We start from the raw sequence: 13,724 nt of genomic DNA, 5'->3' as shown, positions 1-13,724 counted from the left end.
CAAATGTATCACGGAAAACCTTTACACGTAAACACCGCCCCCTCTTGGTCACTTGTAGACAACATTGTTGTGTAACGTTTATCGTTAGGTGTTGTGCGGAAGTCTGTTTCTTCGCCAAAATATGTCCCTCCCCCACCGTCCACCTTGACCTGCCCAAACCTCGGCCCTAACCTGAACCACCCAATGGCGGAGGGAGCGGTACGCAGTGACAGACAGAGAACACTATTGGACGAGGGGGACATTTCAATTTGAATATCAGCTGTCGTCGACGGGTAATCACGTCTTTTCGCAGTCGAGGACCATTTCAGGTAAGATTATACCTAAACCAAAGCTGTTTTTGGACAGCTTCTTCTAATATTGTTCTTTTTAGTCTTTTGGCTTAACATGTTTTGTTGTGAAATGTTATGAAATAACGGTTTGCCGTTGGTTAGTCGCATCATTTTATGGACTGAAGGCGCTAACGGTTAGGCTAGGCCTGCTAATGCTGTAATTGCAAATGGCACCGTTAGTTGTAGGTGCGAGATGTATTTGTGGCATTGCCGACCGTTACTCTGAGACTAACGTTTGAGTTTGAATTAGTTTCAGCTTAGTCTTAAGCGTTAACGTTAATGTCAGTTAGTGTTGGTTAAGGTTGCTTGTTAACTGAATGTTACCCTTAAAGGAGGGTCGAGTTACGCAGTTTTATTTCAGTGACCGTGGACCTACGTTAATTCAGGTAACTCATCTCTAACTAACGTTGGTTGACTAAGTTATTATTCGATGAAAGCATGTAATTTTACCTTGCCTTATAGCTCTCAAATTAAGCTAAATATGGAGTGTCCAGTTTCAGAAATAACGTTACAGTACGCTACGTAATTGTTGCTGCGTGTGGGGTGTTGTTTAACGTTAGCGGCCATGTTGAAGTTCGCTGAAACAGTCAAAGTCAGTTGTAATTTGCGTAGTTTAGTATTACATGTCTACTGTCGCTATTATCACTAGTTGTAAACCAAAATACCATTGAAACAGCTGCTTCAAAAAGTAAACAACTTTCCGGTTTGTAAAGTGTTTTAAAGTAAAGACGTTACATGTTGCCAGTACAACTTTTATTCTGAAAACTGAAACACCAGAAGTTGAAACAGTTCTGCTACCAGTTTGATGCCTCGTTGTCTCGTTGGTGTCCAAATATCGATGGTGTACGCCTGTGATGTTTTGCTGGATCGTATACATTTGTTCAGATTCTAATAAGCTATACGTTGCCAATATTGAAAACATATAGTGCCGGCTTACAACAGATGTTGAAGATTTGCTCTAACTATGGTGCAGACTTTGACATCAAATATAATGCCAATAAGAGCAACATTATGATTGTTAACAGTAACGTTAAAGAAGACACAATTAGTATTTCCTGAATTCGTTTTATCTGGTGTTGCTCTTCAAGTGTGTCGTGAGATTACATATCTTGGCCAGTTGTATGCACAAGCTAATATGCTTGCTCGCAAATATATCATGTGTTCAGTTAATGTGAAGGTCTCTCTTTTATAGAGCATTTTGCACTCAACTGTATAATGCCTACTTGTGGGCGCTAGAGCAAGACTTAATGTGGCCTATAACGATGGCATGAGACTTCTTCTTAAACTTCCACGATGGTGCAGTGTCAGCCAAATGTTTGTAAATGTTAGTGTACCTGCTTGTCCTGCCTTAATGCGAAATCTTATTTATCAATATATGTGCAGGCACTCTGTCTCAGAAAATAGTATCCAGGCCTTGGCCACCGACCAGAAATAGCATGAACCCACGTTAACTCCCGTAACGTTTTGTAATAAAAGTCTGCGATCGGATGCATATTTCCGTTGCCCATCAGTCATAACACCTCAAACTGCGCGTTTACAATTTGTTGATGTGTTTTTGTAGCCATAGAAATCATATTGAACCGCGAGTTAGTGTCACAATGAGGAGAAGGAGTCTCCCACTTGACTCGTTAATCAGCATCGCTTCTCGGCCTTTTGGCTAAGATCAAGTGTAGTATCTGTTCTTATCAGTTTAATATCTGATACGTCCCCTACCCGGGGACCATATATTAAATTGATTTTTGGAACAGGGAGATGAAATAGGGGCTTGCTCCGTCCACTCCACGCATCGACCTGGTATTGCAGTACTTCCAGGAACGGTGCACCCCCCCTATATGTGTTGAAAATAATTAAAGTTAGTGTGTCTATCTTCGTCTTTTCGTCTTGTGAATATGAACTATAGCCTACATTAACTAAAATTTTCAGGTGCAAGGTCATTTGAAATATCAACTATGACATAATTTGCACACCTACTTTCTACGGTGTCTTTAATTCTTGGTTTAAGTGGATCTCATTGTAAAATGAAGTGAACCAGTAAATGTTGAGTGACACAGAGTGACTACAAAAGGAGATGTGTTGTGGTCATAGTTCATTTTCACATGAAAAGCATAAAGACATTTTTTCTTTCTCAGTAGATGCTCAACCGGACCTCGTCTTATTGTGTTGTGTAACCTAATTACACGTTAGGTTTGAAATGAGCTGTCATTTCAGTCGGTTTATTATTCTTCCCATAAAGTGAAAATCCTCTCTGCATAATTTCTGTTGCTGTTTTTTCCCAGTCTGTTTTTTTGCAGACATATCAGAAGTAAGGCAAATACTCCACATGTGTTTGAGCGTTTTGTTTTCTTCTTTCCGTTAGTTACGCACAGAGAAGCACATTTGTAGATAAATGTTTAATCAACAGTGTTGTTCACACTGCAGACCAACAGATGGCAGCAGCAGAACGTCAGTTGTCCACCAGCAGAAGGCGAAACAAGTAAATCAGGAAGTGTCTGTAATGTGAGGAGACAAACGTGTTTTTCACTCTTTCCACTGATTTTAAAATGCAGATCAAACAATAGTTGATTGCATATTAATGTAGCTTTGTCTGGTGTGAACTCGCTTAGGTTTTGGATATAAAATAAACGGATAATCTGGTTATGTTAGGGCAGCTTTTGATATGGATATACAGCATTGCATGATGGGATATGTGCCGATTTTTCGCAAGTAAAATACTAGTTATTTTTGTCAGCCTTAGTACAAAAAAGTTTCTTGTATATGAACGTCGTGTAGATGATCAGAGCCTTTATAGTGTGTGGTTTTGGTCATGTCTATATATTGCCAGCACCATGAGTTATCGTCGTATGACTGTGAATGAGTGCCCTGTGTGAAAACTGTACAAGTCATACTTACCTGGCAGGGGAGATACCATGATCAAGAAGGTGGTTCACCCAGGGCGAGGCTCAGTTATTGCACTCCGATTGAGCTGACCTCTGCGAATTCCCCAAATGTGGGAATCTCGACTGCATAATTTCTGGTAGTGGGGGACTGCGTTCGCGCTCTCCCCTGATAACCCTGTGGAAAGATAATGAAAAACATGGCTGATACAGAGAAAAATAATATGTGCTTAATACGATAGTATACTACGTTCAAGGTTTCAATAGTAACTTCTGTGACGTTATTAAACTGAGCATTGTAACACGAGAGTGTGTGTAGTTGTATTTTAGGCTATAGTCTCATGCTTATAACTGCATCCCATCCGTGCTGATATTCAGTACAACAGCTCGACCTGTTTCTTTCATACATTTCTACCTGCGCCATTTATCAACAGTAAAAAGTGGCAACATGTTATAATTTGTTTGTTTTTTTAAGGATTTCTGTGGCTCCGCGAGCATACATATCGACACACTCGCTAGCTCCTTTTATTGTTAACTCGGCATACACTTTACCACAGGCCAGCTGCTGTGTATCATGTAGGTAACATTTGTGTTTTTCCATTTATTTTGAACCAGTTAAATAAGCCTGTTGACCGTCGCTTCGGATGAATACGTTTGACGCTGATGAGTTAACAGCTTCATCTACACGTTGCGTCGTCTTCTGATGTTAAATGAGCAAACCTGGATATTTGCAGTCAAGTGTTCAGGCTTCTTTCCATCCCCTCGTCATTTTCTGACCATTTAAAGTTTAACTCAAATGCTATTTGTGGTTAAATGTTCAATTTTGCGGTGCAAAGTTTGTTACGACGACCCTTCATGTCGGCTAATAAACGGTTAAATAATTAACGGCTCAGAACACCTGTAAGGCGGAGTAATACATGCGTAGTTAAAAGTCCCAGCGCTGTTATAATTTATATCAGCCGTAGACTGTATAAGTAAGATATCAGCACACATAAGATGACTCTTGTCTAGTAAAATTGCTTGAATGGAGTGTTGTGTAAATATTAATAAAAGTTGATTTCATACCATGTCATGTCATAAATGGTAATAATCATGTAAAGATTGCTATGGTAACTTAGTAGAAACCTGAAATGTATATGTAGTGATGTGTAAGTAATGTTTTTGTGTAGCTTTGATGGTCTCAGTGTATTGTAGCCTGGAAGTGATGTTTCACTGGTCAGTGAGAGTAACTGTGGTGAATCACTTCTTTACTGCTGAGCCATTCACAATGTCACTACCTGGCAGTTTGGCTAAAGTCAAGTGTAATATCTGTTATCATCACTTTAATATATTAAACTGTTTTTTGGGTTGTTGGGTTTTTGTTGTTTATTTTTTTCAGAAAAGGGAGATGGAATAGAGGCTTGTTTTGTCCACTCCTCACATTGATCTGGTATTGTAGTACCTCCAGAGTTAGGTGCAACTTCCCCAGGAGCACTGTTAAAGTATTTTGGAGGAGGCACTGACTCAGCCCAGGGGCAGTCCACCTCCTCAGGCTCAGCCAAGGCTAATGAATCAGGTGAGGGAAAAACTGTCACCATATATATTTAATTTCTGGTCAAACTATCTCATTAAGATATACTAATATAAGATATAATCATATGACAAGGGACATGTTTTTCATCTTAGGTCAATCTCCATCCTCTGCTCCATCCACTGTGCCCACTGTCTCCTCTGTGTCTGCTGCAACCTCAGCTCTACCTGGTAAGTTAACAACAAAACAGCCTTTGTAATTGCTCAGTGTACTGCAGAACATTCTGAGATGAATAATTTTTAATATAAGATATAATCATATGAAAAGGGACATGTTTTTAGACAAATGCCTATTTTATCAAAACTTCTCAAGCCATTTTCAGTTGTTCCACTGGCAGATTGTTTTCTTATTACAAGCTATATAGCTGTACTATTTTACTGAGAAAATAAGCAGCGTAATTTTCAAGTGTAATATGACATCAAATATGACTAGCTTTTGTTGTTTTTCATCTTAGGTCCATCTCCATCCTTTGCTCCATCCACTGTCCCCTCTGTGTTGCAGTTTATTTAAAATGCTATTTTAGTGGATGCTTTACTGTCTTCACAATTTATTTATTTTTTATTTTTTTATATACTTTATTAATCCCCCTGAGGGGAAATTCAGTTTTTATTTATTGTTTCTTATCTGAAATACAAGTAAATGCAAGCTTCGTTTCCACTGAGGGAAATGGTTTCAGCTTACAGAAACAGACAGGAGGTCTGCGTCAACCGTGACGCTGAGCGTGAGGGTGGGCGAGTTCAACTTTCTGTCAACAACGGGGGTGTTTTGAAAACACCACCATTTTCACAGGTAACTTAGCCTGTTCCCCTGCTGCAGAAAATAATGGATTAATCCTGGAAAGCTGTTGATGTAGCACTTTTCTCCTTATGAAAGTAACACAGCGATTATTCGACCAATGACAATTTTGTCGTACGAGAGCATAGCGACCAAATAATCGACTAGTCAACCAGGAGACTACAGCCCTAGTATTTTTAAACCCATTACCCTTTACCTTAAGTTATAGCTCCTAACCTAAACTAAATATGGAGTGTCGAGGTTCAGAAATAACGTTACAGTACACTACGTAATTGTTGCTGCTTCTGTGTCTCATTGGTGTCCAAATATTGATGGTGTACGCCTGTGATGTTTTGCTGGATCATATATATATATATATATATATATATATATATATGTTCAGATTCTAAGAAGCTATAAGTTGCCAATATTAAAAACATATATTTCTGGCTCACAACAGTTGCTGAAGATTTGCTCTAACTATGGTGCAGACTTTGACATCAAATATAATGCCAATAAGAGCAACAATATGATTGTTAACAGTAAAGAAGACAGACAATTAGTATTTCCTGAGTTCTTTTTATCTGGTGTTGCTCTTCAAGTGTGTCGTGAGATTACATATCTTGGCCAGTTGTATGCACGAGCTAATGTGCTTGCTCGCAAATGTATCATGTGTTCAGTTAATCTGAAGGTCGCTCTTTATAGAGCATTTTGCACTCCTTTGTATATTGCCCCCTTGTGGCACTCCTATAAGAAGAGCAATATGCAAGACTTAATGTGGCCTATAACGATGGCATGAGACTACTTCTTAAACTTCCACGATGGTGCAGTGTCAGCCAGATGTTTGTAAATGTTAGTGTACCTACTTGCCCTGCCTTTATGTGAAATCTTATATCGATATATTTGCAGGCTCTCTGCCTCAGAAAATAGTATCCAGGCCTTGGCCACCCCTGATCTGAGCTCAGTCAGGTCTTCATCTAAACTGTGGGGCCTCTGGCTCTCCTGCTTGTTTGTGGGTGCAGTTTATTGAATTGTGTCAATTTCTGTGAAATTATATAATGTAGTGTTGGGTAATTCTTGTCTTTGTTTACATATATTGTTTTCATTACATCGAATTCTTGTACATAGGATGATTGTTAGTTTTTGTATGTGGTATACTAGGGACCCTTCTCTGTGTCCTCAAAAGTAATTATTATTATTATTATTATTATTATTATTATTATTATTATTATTATTAACAATAACTATTGAGGACCCTTCTCTGTGTCCTCAATAGTTGTTGTTGTTGTTATTATTATTATTATTATTATTATTGTTGTTGTTGTTCACTGAAGGACAATGTAAAGTATAAGTTCAAAGATGCTCTGATAGCAGTTGAAGTTTCAGACTGGGCACAGTGTCCTGTATTGTTTCCGTCACCAGAGGGAGACACAGCTCAGTTTATCATTGTTGAAGCTTTATATTCAGAAGCAGGTGTAATTTGTTAATTTTTAATCATGCACGTGATCCAGTCAATAGAAATAGTTTTAGCCATTGGCTCTCCTGCTTGTTTGTGGGTGCAGTGTATTGAATTGTGTAAATTTCTATGAAATTATATAATGTGGTGTTGGGTAATTCTTGTCTTGTATAATGTAGGGTATGTCTTGTATTGTATTATTTATATTGTATTCTTGTACATAGATGACTGTTTTGTGTGGTATGCTAGGGACTTTCTCTTTCCTTATTAAAGTCATTATTATTATTATTATTATTATTATTATTATTATTATTACTATTAATAATAGCACAATGTAAAGTGTTTGGCCAAAGATGCTGTGTTTGTCGTTTCAGACTGAGCACAGTGTCCTGTATTGTTTCCGTCACCAGAGGGAGACACAGCTCAGTTTATCATTGTTGAAGCTTTATATTCAGAAGCAGGTGTATATTGTTCACTTTTAACCATACACGCGATCCAGTCAATAGAAATAGTTTTACTTAATCTCAATCGTATATTTTAAGTGAGTAAATGACCAGTTCTTCCTTAATTAGAGCTATAAAGTGGATTTTAACATACCCGTTCGTACTGATGGCTGATTGGGCAGTAGCACATCACGTGACCAGAAATAGCATGAACCCACACTAACTCCCGTAACGTTTTGTAATAAAAGTCTGCGATCGGATGCATTTTTCCGTTGCCCATCAGTCATAAGACATCAAACTGCGCTTTCACAATTTGTTGGTGTGTTTTTGTAGCCATAGAAATCATATTGAACCGCGAGTTAGTGTCACAATGAGGAGAAGGAGTCTCCCACTTGACTCGTTAATCAGCATCGCTTCTCGGCCTTTTGGCTAAGATCAAGTGTAGTATCTGTTCTTATCAGTTTAATATCTGATACGTCCCCTACCCGGGGACCATATATTAAATTGATTTTTGGAACAGGGAGATGGAATAGGGGCTTGCTCCGTCCACTCCACGCATCGACCTGGTATTGCAGTACTTCCAGGAACGGTGCACTCCCCCCCTGTATGTGTTGAAAGTAAAGAAAACTCCTGTGTTTATGTTGGCGTATTCATTCTGTAAATATGGACATTTAAATACATTAGCTGAAATTGTCAGGCTTAAGTTCATTTAAATTATGAACTATGACATAATTTGCACACCTGCTGAGCTTTGTTTGCAAATATTGGTGTGCTTGAACTTTCTACGGTGTCTTTAATTCTTGTTTATAAGTGGATCTCATTGTAAAATAAAGTGAACCAGTAACTGCTGAGTGACACAAGGTAATTGCCAAAAGGAGATATGTTGTGGTCATAGTTCATTTTCACATTTAAGAAAAGCATAAAAACGTTTTTTCTTTCTCAGTAGATGCTCAACCGGACCTCGTCTTATTGTGTTGTGTAACCTAATTACACGTTAGGTTTGAAATGAGCTGTCATTTCAGTCGGTTTATTATTCTTCCCATAAAGTGAAAATCCTCTCTGCATAATTTCTGCTGCTGTTTTTTCCCAGTCTGTTTTTTTTTTTGCAGACACATCAGAAGTAAGGCAAATACTCCACGTGTGTTTGAGCGTTTTGTTTATAATCATTTTTTCTTCTTTCCGTTAGTTACGCACAGAGAAGCACATTTGTAGATAAATGTTTAATCAACAGTGTTGTTCACACTCCAGACCAACAGATGGCAGCAGCAGAACATCAGTTGTCCACCAGCAGAAGGCGAAACAAGTAAATCAGGAAGTATCTGTAATGTGAGGAGACAAACGTGTTTTTCACTCTTTCCACTGATTTTAAAATGCAGATCAAACAATAGTTGATTGCATATTAACGTAGCTTTGTCTGGTGTGAACTCGCTTAGGTTTTGGATATAAAATAAACGGATAATCTGGTTATGTTAGGGCAGCTTTTGATATGGATATACAGCATTGCATGATGGGATATGTGCCGATTTTTCGCAAGTAAAATACTAGTTATTTTTGTCAGCCTTAGTACAAAAAAGTTTCTTGTATATGAACGTCGTGTAGATGATCAGAGCCTTTATAGTGTGTGGTTTTGGTCATGTCTATATATTGCCAGCACCATGAGTTATCGTCGTATGACTGTGAATGAGTGCCCTGTGTGAAAGCTGTACAAGTCATACTTACCTGGCAGGGGAGATACCATGATCAAGAAGGTGGTTCACCCAGGGCGAGGCTCAGTCATTGCACTCCGATTGAGCTGACCTCTGCGAATTCCCCAAATGTGGGAATCTCGACTGCATAATTTCTGGTAGTGGGGGACTGCGTTCGCGCTCTCCCCTGATAACACTGTGAAAAAACAATGAGAAACAGGGCTGATACAGAGAAAAATAGTGTGTGCTAAATATGATAGTATACTACGTCCAATGTTTCAATAATGACTTCTGCGACGTTATTAAACTGAGCATTATAACACGAGAGTGTGTGTAGTTGTATTTCAGGTTACAGCCTCATGTTTACAACTGAATCCCATCCGTGCTGATATTCAGTACAACAGCTCGACCTGTTTCTTTCATACATTTCTACCTGCGCCATTTATCAACAGTAAAAAGTGGCAACATGTTATAATTTGTTCGGTTTGTTAATGATTTCTGTGGCTCCGCGAGCACAAATAGTTCAGCAACTGGTCCGAGACTGGACCATTGCCACAAACACATACATATCGGCACACTCGCTAGCTCCTTTGTAACTGATATTCCATTTGGAAAAGGTGAAGGAAAAGCACTAATCAAAAAGAAAATATCAGAATTTTGGCAGAAGAAGAAGTGGGATGAGGACAGTAAGGGCAGAACTTATTACAGAATACAAAACACAGTCAGAGCACTGAGTATTAAGGGAATATGTAAAAGAGAGGAGGTAGTTTTACCAAGATTAAGGTTTGATCACACGGGTTTAAATAAGACTTTATTTTTATTGGGAAACGTAAACTCACGAGTTTGCACATATTGTAATATTATTAAAAATGTTGAACACGTAATTATGTACTGTAGTAAATATAACGAAGAAAGGGTAAGGTTGCAACAAAGGGTGAGAGAGGCAGGACGGGATTGGAATTTGGCAGGGATACTGGGAGATAAGGTGTGGGAAATACAGAGAGGGGTAATAGATTACTTATATAACACTGGTTTATTTTATAGAATATAGCGGTTGGCGTTTCTTTTCTTTTGACTAGATCCTGTCGTACATACTCCGGTTCAGTAGGTGGCGGTATGCACCTTTAAAGTTGGTATTGCAATCCGCCAGAAAACAGTGAGATGGAATAGAGGCTTTTCTGATTTTTTCTGATTGTACTGTCACGATATCATACAGCAGGGAAATTAATATGCAGTATTACAAATCCCTGAATTGGTATAAACCCTTAATTCACCCTATACATGCTAAAATTAGTGTTTATTTGAATGGAGTCTGGTGGGTTTGGCGATGGTGATTTTGGGGCTGTTCTGGATCAACACAAAGGATCTAACACTTTACTCAAAGAATGTTAAGATTGTTTGGCCACTGGTAAAAAGTTGTGAGCCTCTAAAGACCTGTAGTTCTTGAAGTTGTAAAATTCAAATTAAAAATAACCCTTACCTGCATGGAGTTCATTATAACATGCCAGTTTATTACATCACATTGTTAATGGCTGTAGGATGCTGATATTATGCTAAGTTTAATTGATTATACCTGTTGTTAATGTAATACTGTCTTTTATGTGAGTTTAAAAACTGCGCTTTCCCAGCTTTTACAGGCTGGAGGAAAGGACCGTTTTCCCCCTCATCAACTCCACCCCCTAACTATGACTAGACATCGACTGTATCTATCCCCATTTTAGCACCTTTTAACCATTACAACTGCATCTTGTGTATTCACAAAGAACTCTGTTGTCAAAGTTAAACGACATGCAGCTTCAAGGTGAGGTGTTTTGCTTATTGTGTTGCTTTTGCTCTTCAGATCCATTTTGAACAGCTGAATTCCAGGGATGTTAGACGCTTTCTTCCAGGCTCTGTTCATCATGGCATCAGGATTGAGGTGTGTCCAGTGCTACACCTACACTTTAATGGTTTCTTCAATTTTAGCATATTCAGAATCTTATTTAATGTGTGTCATTTCCACAGGGTGAGAGGAAATGTCTTATGTTCTACCTGCCGAAGCTGTTCATTGTAGGTCTTCTGTGGCTCTCAGCGGTTACACTGGGTATATGGCAAACGTAAGTCTGACCCCAATGGCTGCTAGCAGCCTGAATCAAACTGCAAATTATGATGGAACCGAAAAGATCAACTCTCCCTTTTTGAATTTGCAGGGTTAATGAGCTCCAAGACCCTACATTACACATGGCCAGAGTCTAACTAATGAGGTAACTCCAGTGAGCAAAGAACTCAGGCTTCAGACCTCCCTGAACACTCTGTTTCTGACCAGTGTTTTATAGTCTGGTTACAATATGACATCATAGTGTGACAGATTTATTTATATGGTCATCTGCTCCAGGAACATTACTGCAAGTGTTTACATTACCTAGCCTACACTGTTACACGTAGCTACATGCTAACGTCAGGGAAGCATGTAATCTTGGTTGTCATCATTGTCGCTGCAAGAGACGCTGAGATTCGGAAGACCTGGAAATGCTTAGCAAGCAAAGCACGCTGGGCTTTTTCGGGACGGGGCTAAAACAGAGAGTTTCAGTCAGAGGGTGATTACAGATGTTCCAGTACAGACAGTATGAGGAAAATATAGTGTTTTATGAACATTAAGTGTGTAAACATGTCATACTAGAAACCTTAAATACAAATATGAACCTGAAAATGAGCACAATAGGGCCCCTTGAAGTATACCATGTGAGATAGCATGTTGAAGTCTTAAATGGTGAGAAATTATTCCTTAACTTCAGACATACCAGCTGAATTCTTATCATTCTACGGTCTGCTCAGCTTCTACCTGTACACATTGGCATTTGTGTATTCCCCTTCCAAAAATGCACTGTATGGTAGGTAATACAGTACAGTCTCAATATAGGAGGTAATGAAGACAACAGATTAATGTAACTGGATTTGTATCATTCCCCAGACTCCCATTTGAAGCATAATCCTGCTTTCTCCATGCTGAACGACTCAGATGATGAAGTAATATACGGGTAAGCATTTGTTTACTTAAATAATTTTATGTATTTTCACACCTTACAGTTTGCGGTGTAGTATTCAGCATAAACCATTTGATGTTTTCTTTGTCTTTGTACAGGAGTGATTATGAAGACATGCCTTTACAAAACGGACGTGCTATCAAAGCAACCACCAGGTACCAGGATGAGAGTGACAGCGACTGATGGGATTTCTGACCAGCTTGTACCTCTTGTGCGTCCCTGCTGGAAGCTATGAGAGTACAATACAACAAACTATCATGTGTATGTGTAAATAACTTGCAATGGTATTACAAAAATGACATACTGTAAGTGTACATAACTATATTTTTAAGAAAAGTTCCATGTCTACTGAATGTACTGTACTTTTACTGAAAGTTGGGGCATGTAGCCACTCAGACTTTTTCCTTCATTGTTTATTCTTTCAGTCTCATTGAAAACAAAGGAAACAAACACATGTGTAAAACAGTACAATTTTTACCAGTTTGTAAACTTTTTTCCTCGTGACCAGCATTTCTTAACAACCTATTAGTTAGAGATGATGATTTTTTTTTGTTGAATCAATGTTATTTTTAATGCTTTGCGTTGAACCACTGTTGTGTCTCTTTACCTGCGCTGTGTTGTTTTTGCCATTCCTTTCTGCTCTCTGATAGTCTGACAATAATGAGAATGTGTATCTGGCCAAAGCTGATTAACATTATACTGGTAGTAGGAAGTAAAGGAAGCTACATGCTGCAGCCTTAAGTGCACTCTGGTGGTTCACACTATGGCTTGCAAGCACTGACATGAGTGATAAATAGGGAATTAAAGTGCCATAGCAGTGTTGGCTGTCGACAAATTCTCTTTGGCCTCAGACGTGTGTTAAAAAACTCCAGAGAGAGCCTTAGCTGGAGTAGGTGCCACTTATCTCTGACCACTCCTCTTGACAATTCTTCCCTTTGAGAGCAGCTTTGTAATTGCATTTGTTTAAGAGTTTAATTTATTCACTGGTAAGTGACGATGTTTGATAGTGTATTATCTGACGACGTGAATGGATTTTAATGAATTGCATGGATTTTACACAACTTAATGTAAATGGACTACTGATTTGTCACATTCTTTCTCCCTGCACATACAGTAATTATACCATTGGCCAAATATATTTTGCCTTATGTAGAGCATATTATTTTAAGTAGTTGTTTTTTTCCTCACGTAACTTTCCATACCTTGCCTACAATGTGAGACTTTTTTATAAACCTGGAGTTATGGACAAAAACAGCCAAACAAATGTGTTTCCGTTCCTTACAAATAATATCCTAACGTATTCTAATCAAGATGGTGCCTTGTCTTTACATTTCTTATTACTGGGCTGCGGTCTCAAATTTGTAAATGCTTTGAGATTAATGTACATTTTTGATTCTTTCAGTGTGAATGTAGTTTACGGTGGTTAAATGAGGTTGTTATGGGTCCCGATATGTTGGGAGTTCTTTGCAATTTGTGTTGCTTAGTGATATAAAAGCTGTACATGTAGCACTCTTGTCATGTCTCATGTAAATAAAGCAAAGTATATCCAGCATAGTATTGTTTTATTCAAT

At 38.5% G+C, this 13,724-nt stretch overlaps 1 protein-coding gene and 5 non-coding genes across 10 annotated transcripts; all 6 read left to right on the top strand.

Moving 5' to 3' along the window:
* The first annotated feature begins 83 nt into the window (after positions 1–83).
* Positions 84–13,702, top strand: LOC117270769 (transmembrane protein 181-like). 5 transcript variants are annotated; one of them, XR_004502827.2, is made up of 8 exons: positions 84–308; positions 4,581–4,757; positions 4,868–4,942; positions 10,971–11,048; positions 11,135–11,226; positions 11,320–11,373; positions 12,081–12,147; positions 12,252–12,311. XR_004502827.2 is itself a non-coding variant. In XM_078173835.1 (8 exons), exons 6-8 carry the CDS (start codon positions 11,877–11,879, stop codon positions 12,334–12,336), a joined length of 276 nt encoding a protein of 91 aa, XP_078029961.1. In that variant the 5' UTR covers positions 84–308; positions 4,581–4,757; positions 4,868–4,942; positions 10,971–11,048; positions 11,135–11,226; positions 11,320–11,876; the 3' UTR covers positions 12,337–13,702. The 5 variants fall into 5 exon arrangements, 4 of the variants coding, with proteins under 4 accessions (XP_078029961.1, XP_078029962.1, XP_078029960.1 ...); XM_078173835.1 differs by having other exon boundaries at positions 11,320–12,000; positions 12,252–13,702; XM_078173836.1 differs by lacking the exon at positions 10,971–11,048 and having other exon boundaries at positions 11,320–12,000; positions 12,252–13,702.
* LOC117271314 (U2 spliceosomal RNA) lies at positions 1,967–2,157 on the top strand. The gene has a single exon (XR_004502865.2). It is a non-coding gene; the product is annotated as a U2 spliceosomal RNA (small nuclear RNA).
* Positions 3,211–3,374, top strand: LOC117271334 (U1 spliceosomal RNA). Its single transcript, XR_004502880.2, has one exon. It is a non-coding gene; the product is annotated as a U1 spliceosomal RNA (small nuclear RNA).
* Positions 4,476–4,666, top strand: LOC117271315 (U2 spliceosomal RNA). Its single transcript, XR_004502866.1, has one exon. It is a non-coding gene; the product is annotated as a U2 spliceosomal RNA (small nuclear RNA).
* On the top strand, positions 7,855–8,045 carry LOC117271313 (U2 spliceosomal RNA). The gene has a single exon (XR_004502864.1). It is a non-coding gene; the product is annotated as a U2 spliceosomal RNA (small nuclear RNA).
* LOC117271331 (U1 spliceosomal RNA) lies at positions 9,157–9,320 on the top strand. Its single transcript, XR_004502877.1, has one exon. It is a non-coding gene; the product is annotated as a U1 spliceosomal RNA (small nuclear RNA).
* Positions 13,703–13,724: the final 22 nt, after the last annotated feature.

The sequence above is a fragment of the Epinephelus lanceolatus genome, chromosome 13 (genome assembly GCF_041903045.1).
Source record: "Epinephelus lanceolatus isolate andai-2023 chromosome 13, ASM4190304v1, whole genome shotgun sequence".
NCBI lineage: Eukaryota > Metazoa > Chordata > Actinopteri > Perciformes > Serranidae > Epinephelus > Epinephelus lanceolatus.
Note: the sequence above shows the minus strand (reverse complement) of the source record. Positions and strands in the feature narration are given on the sequence as shown.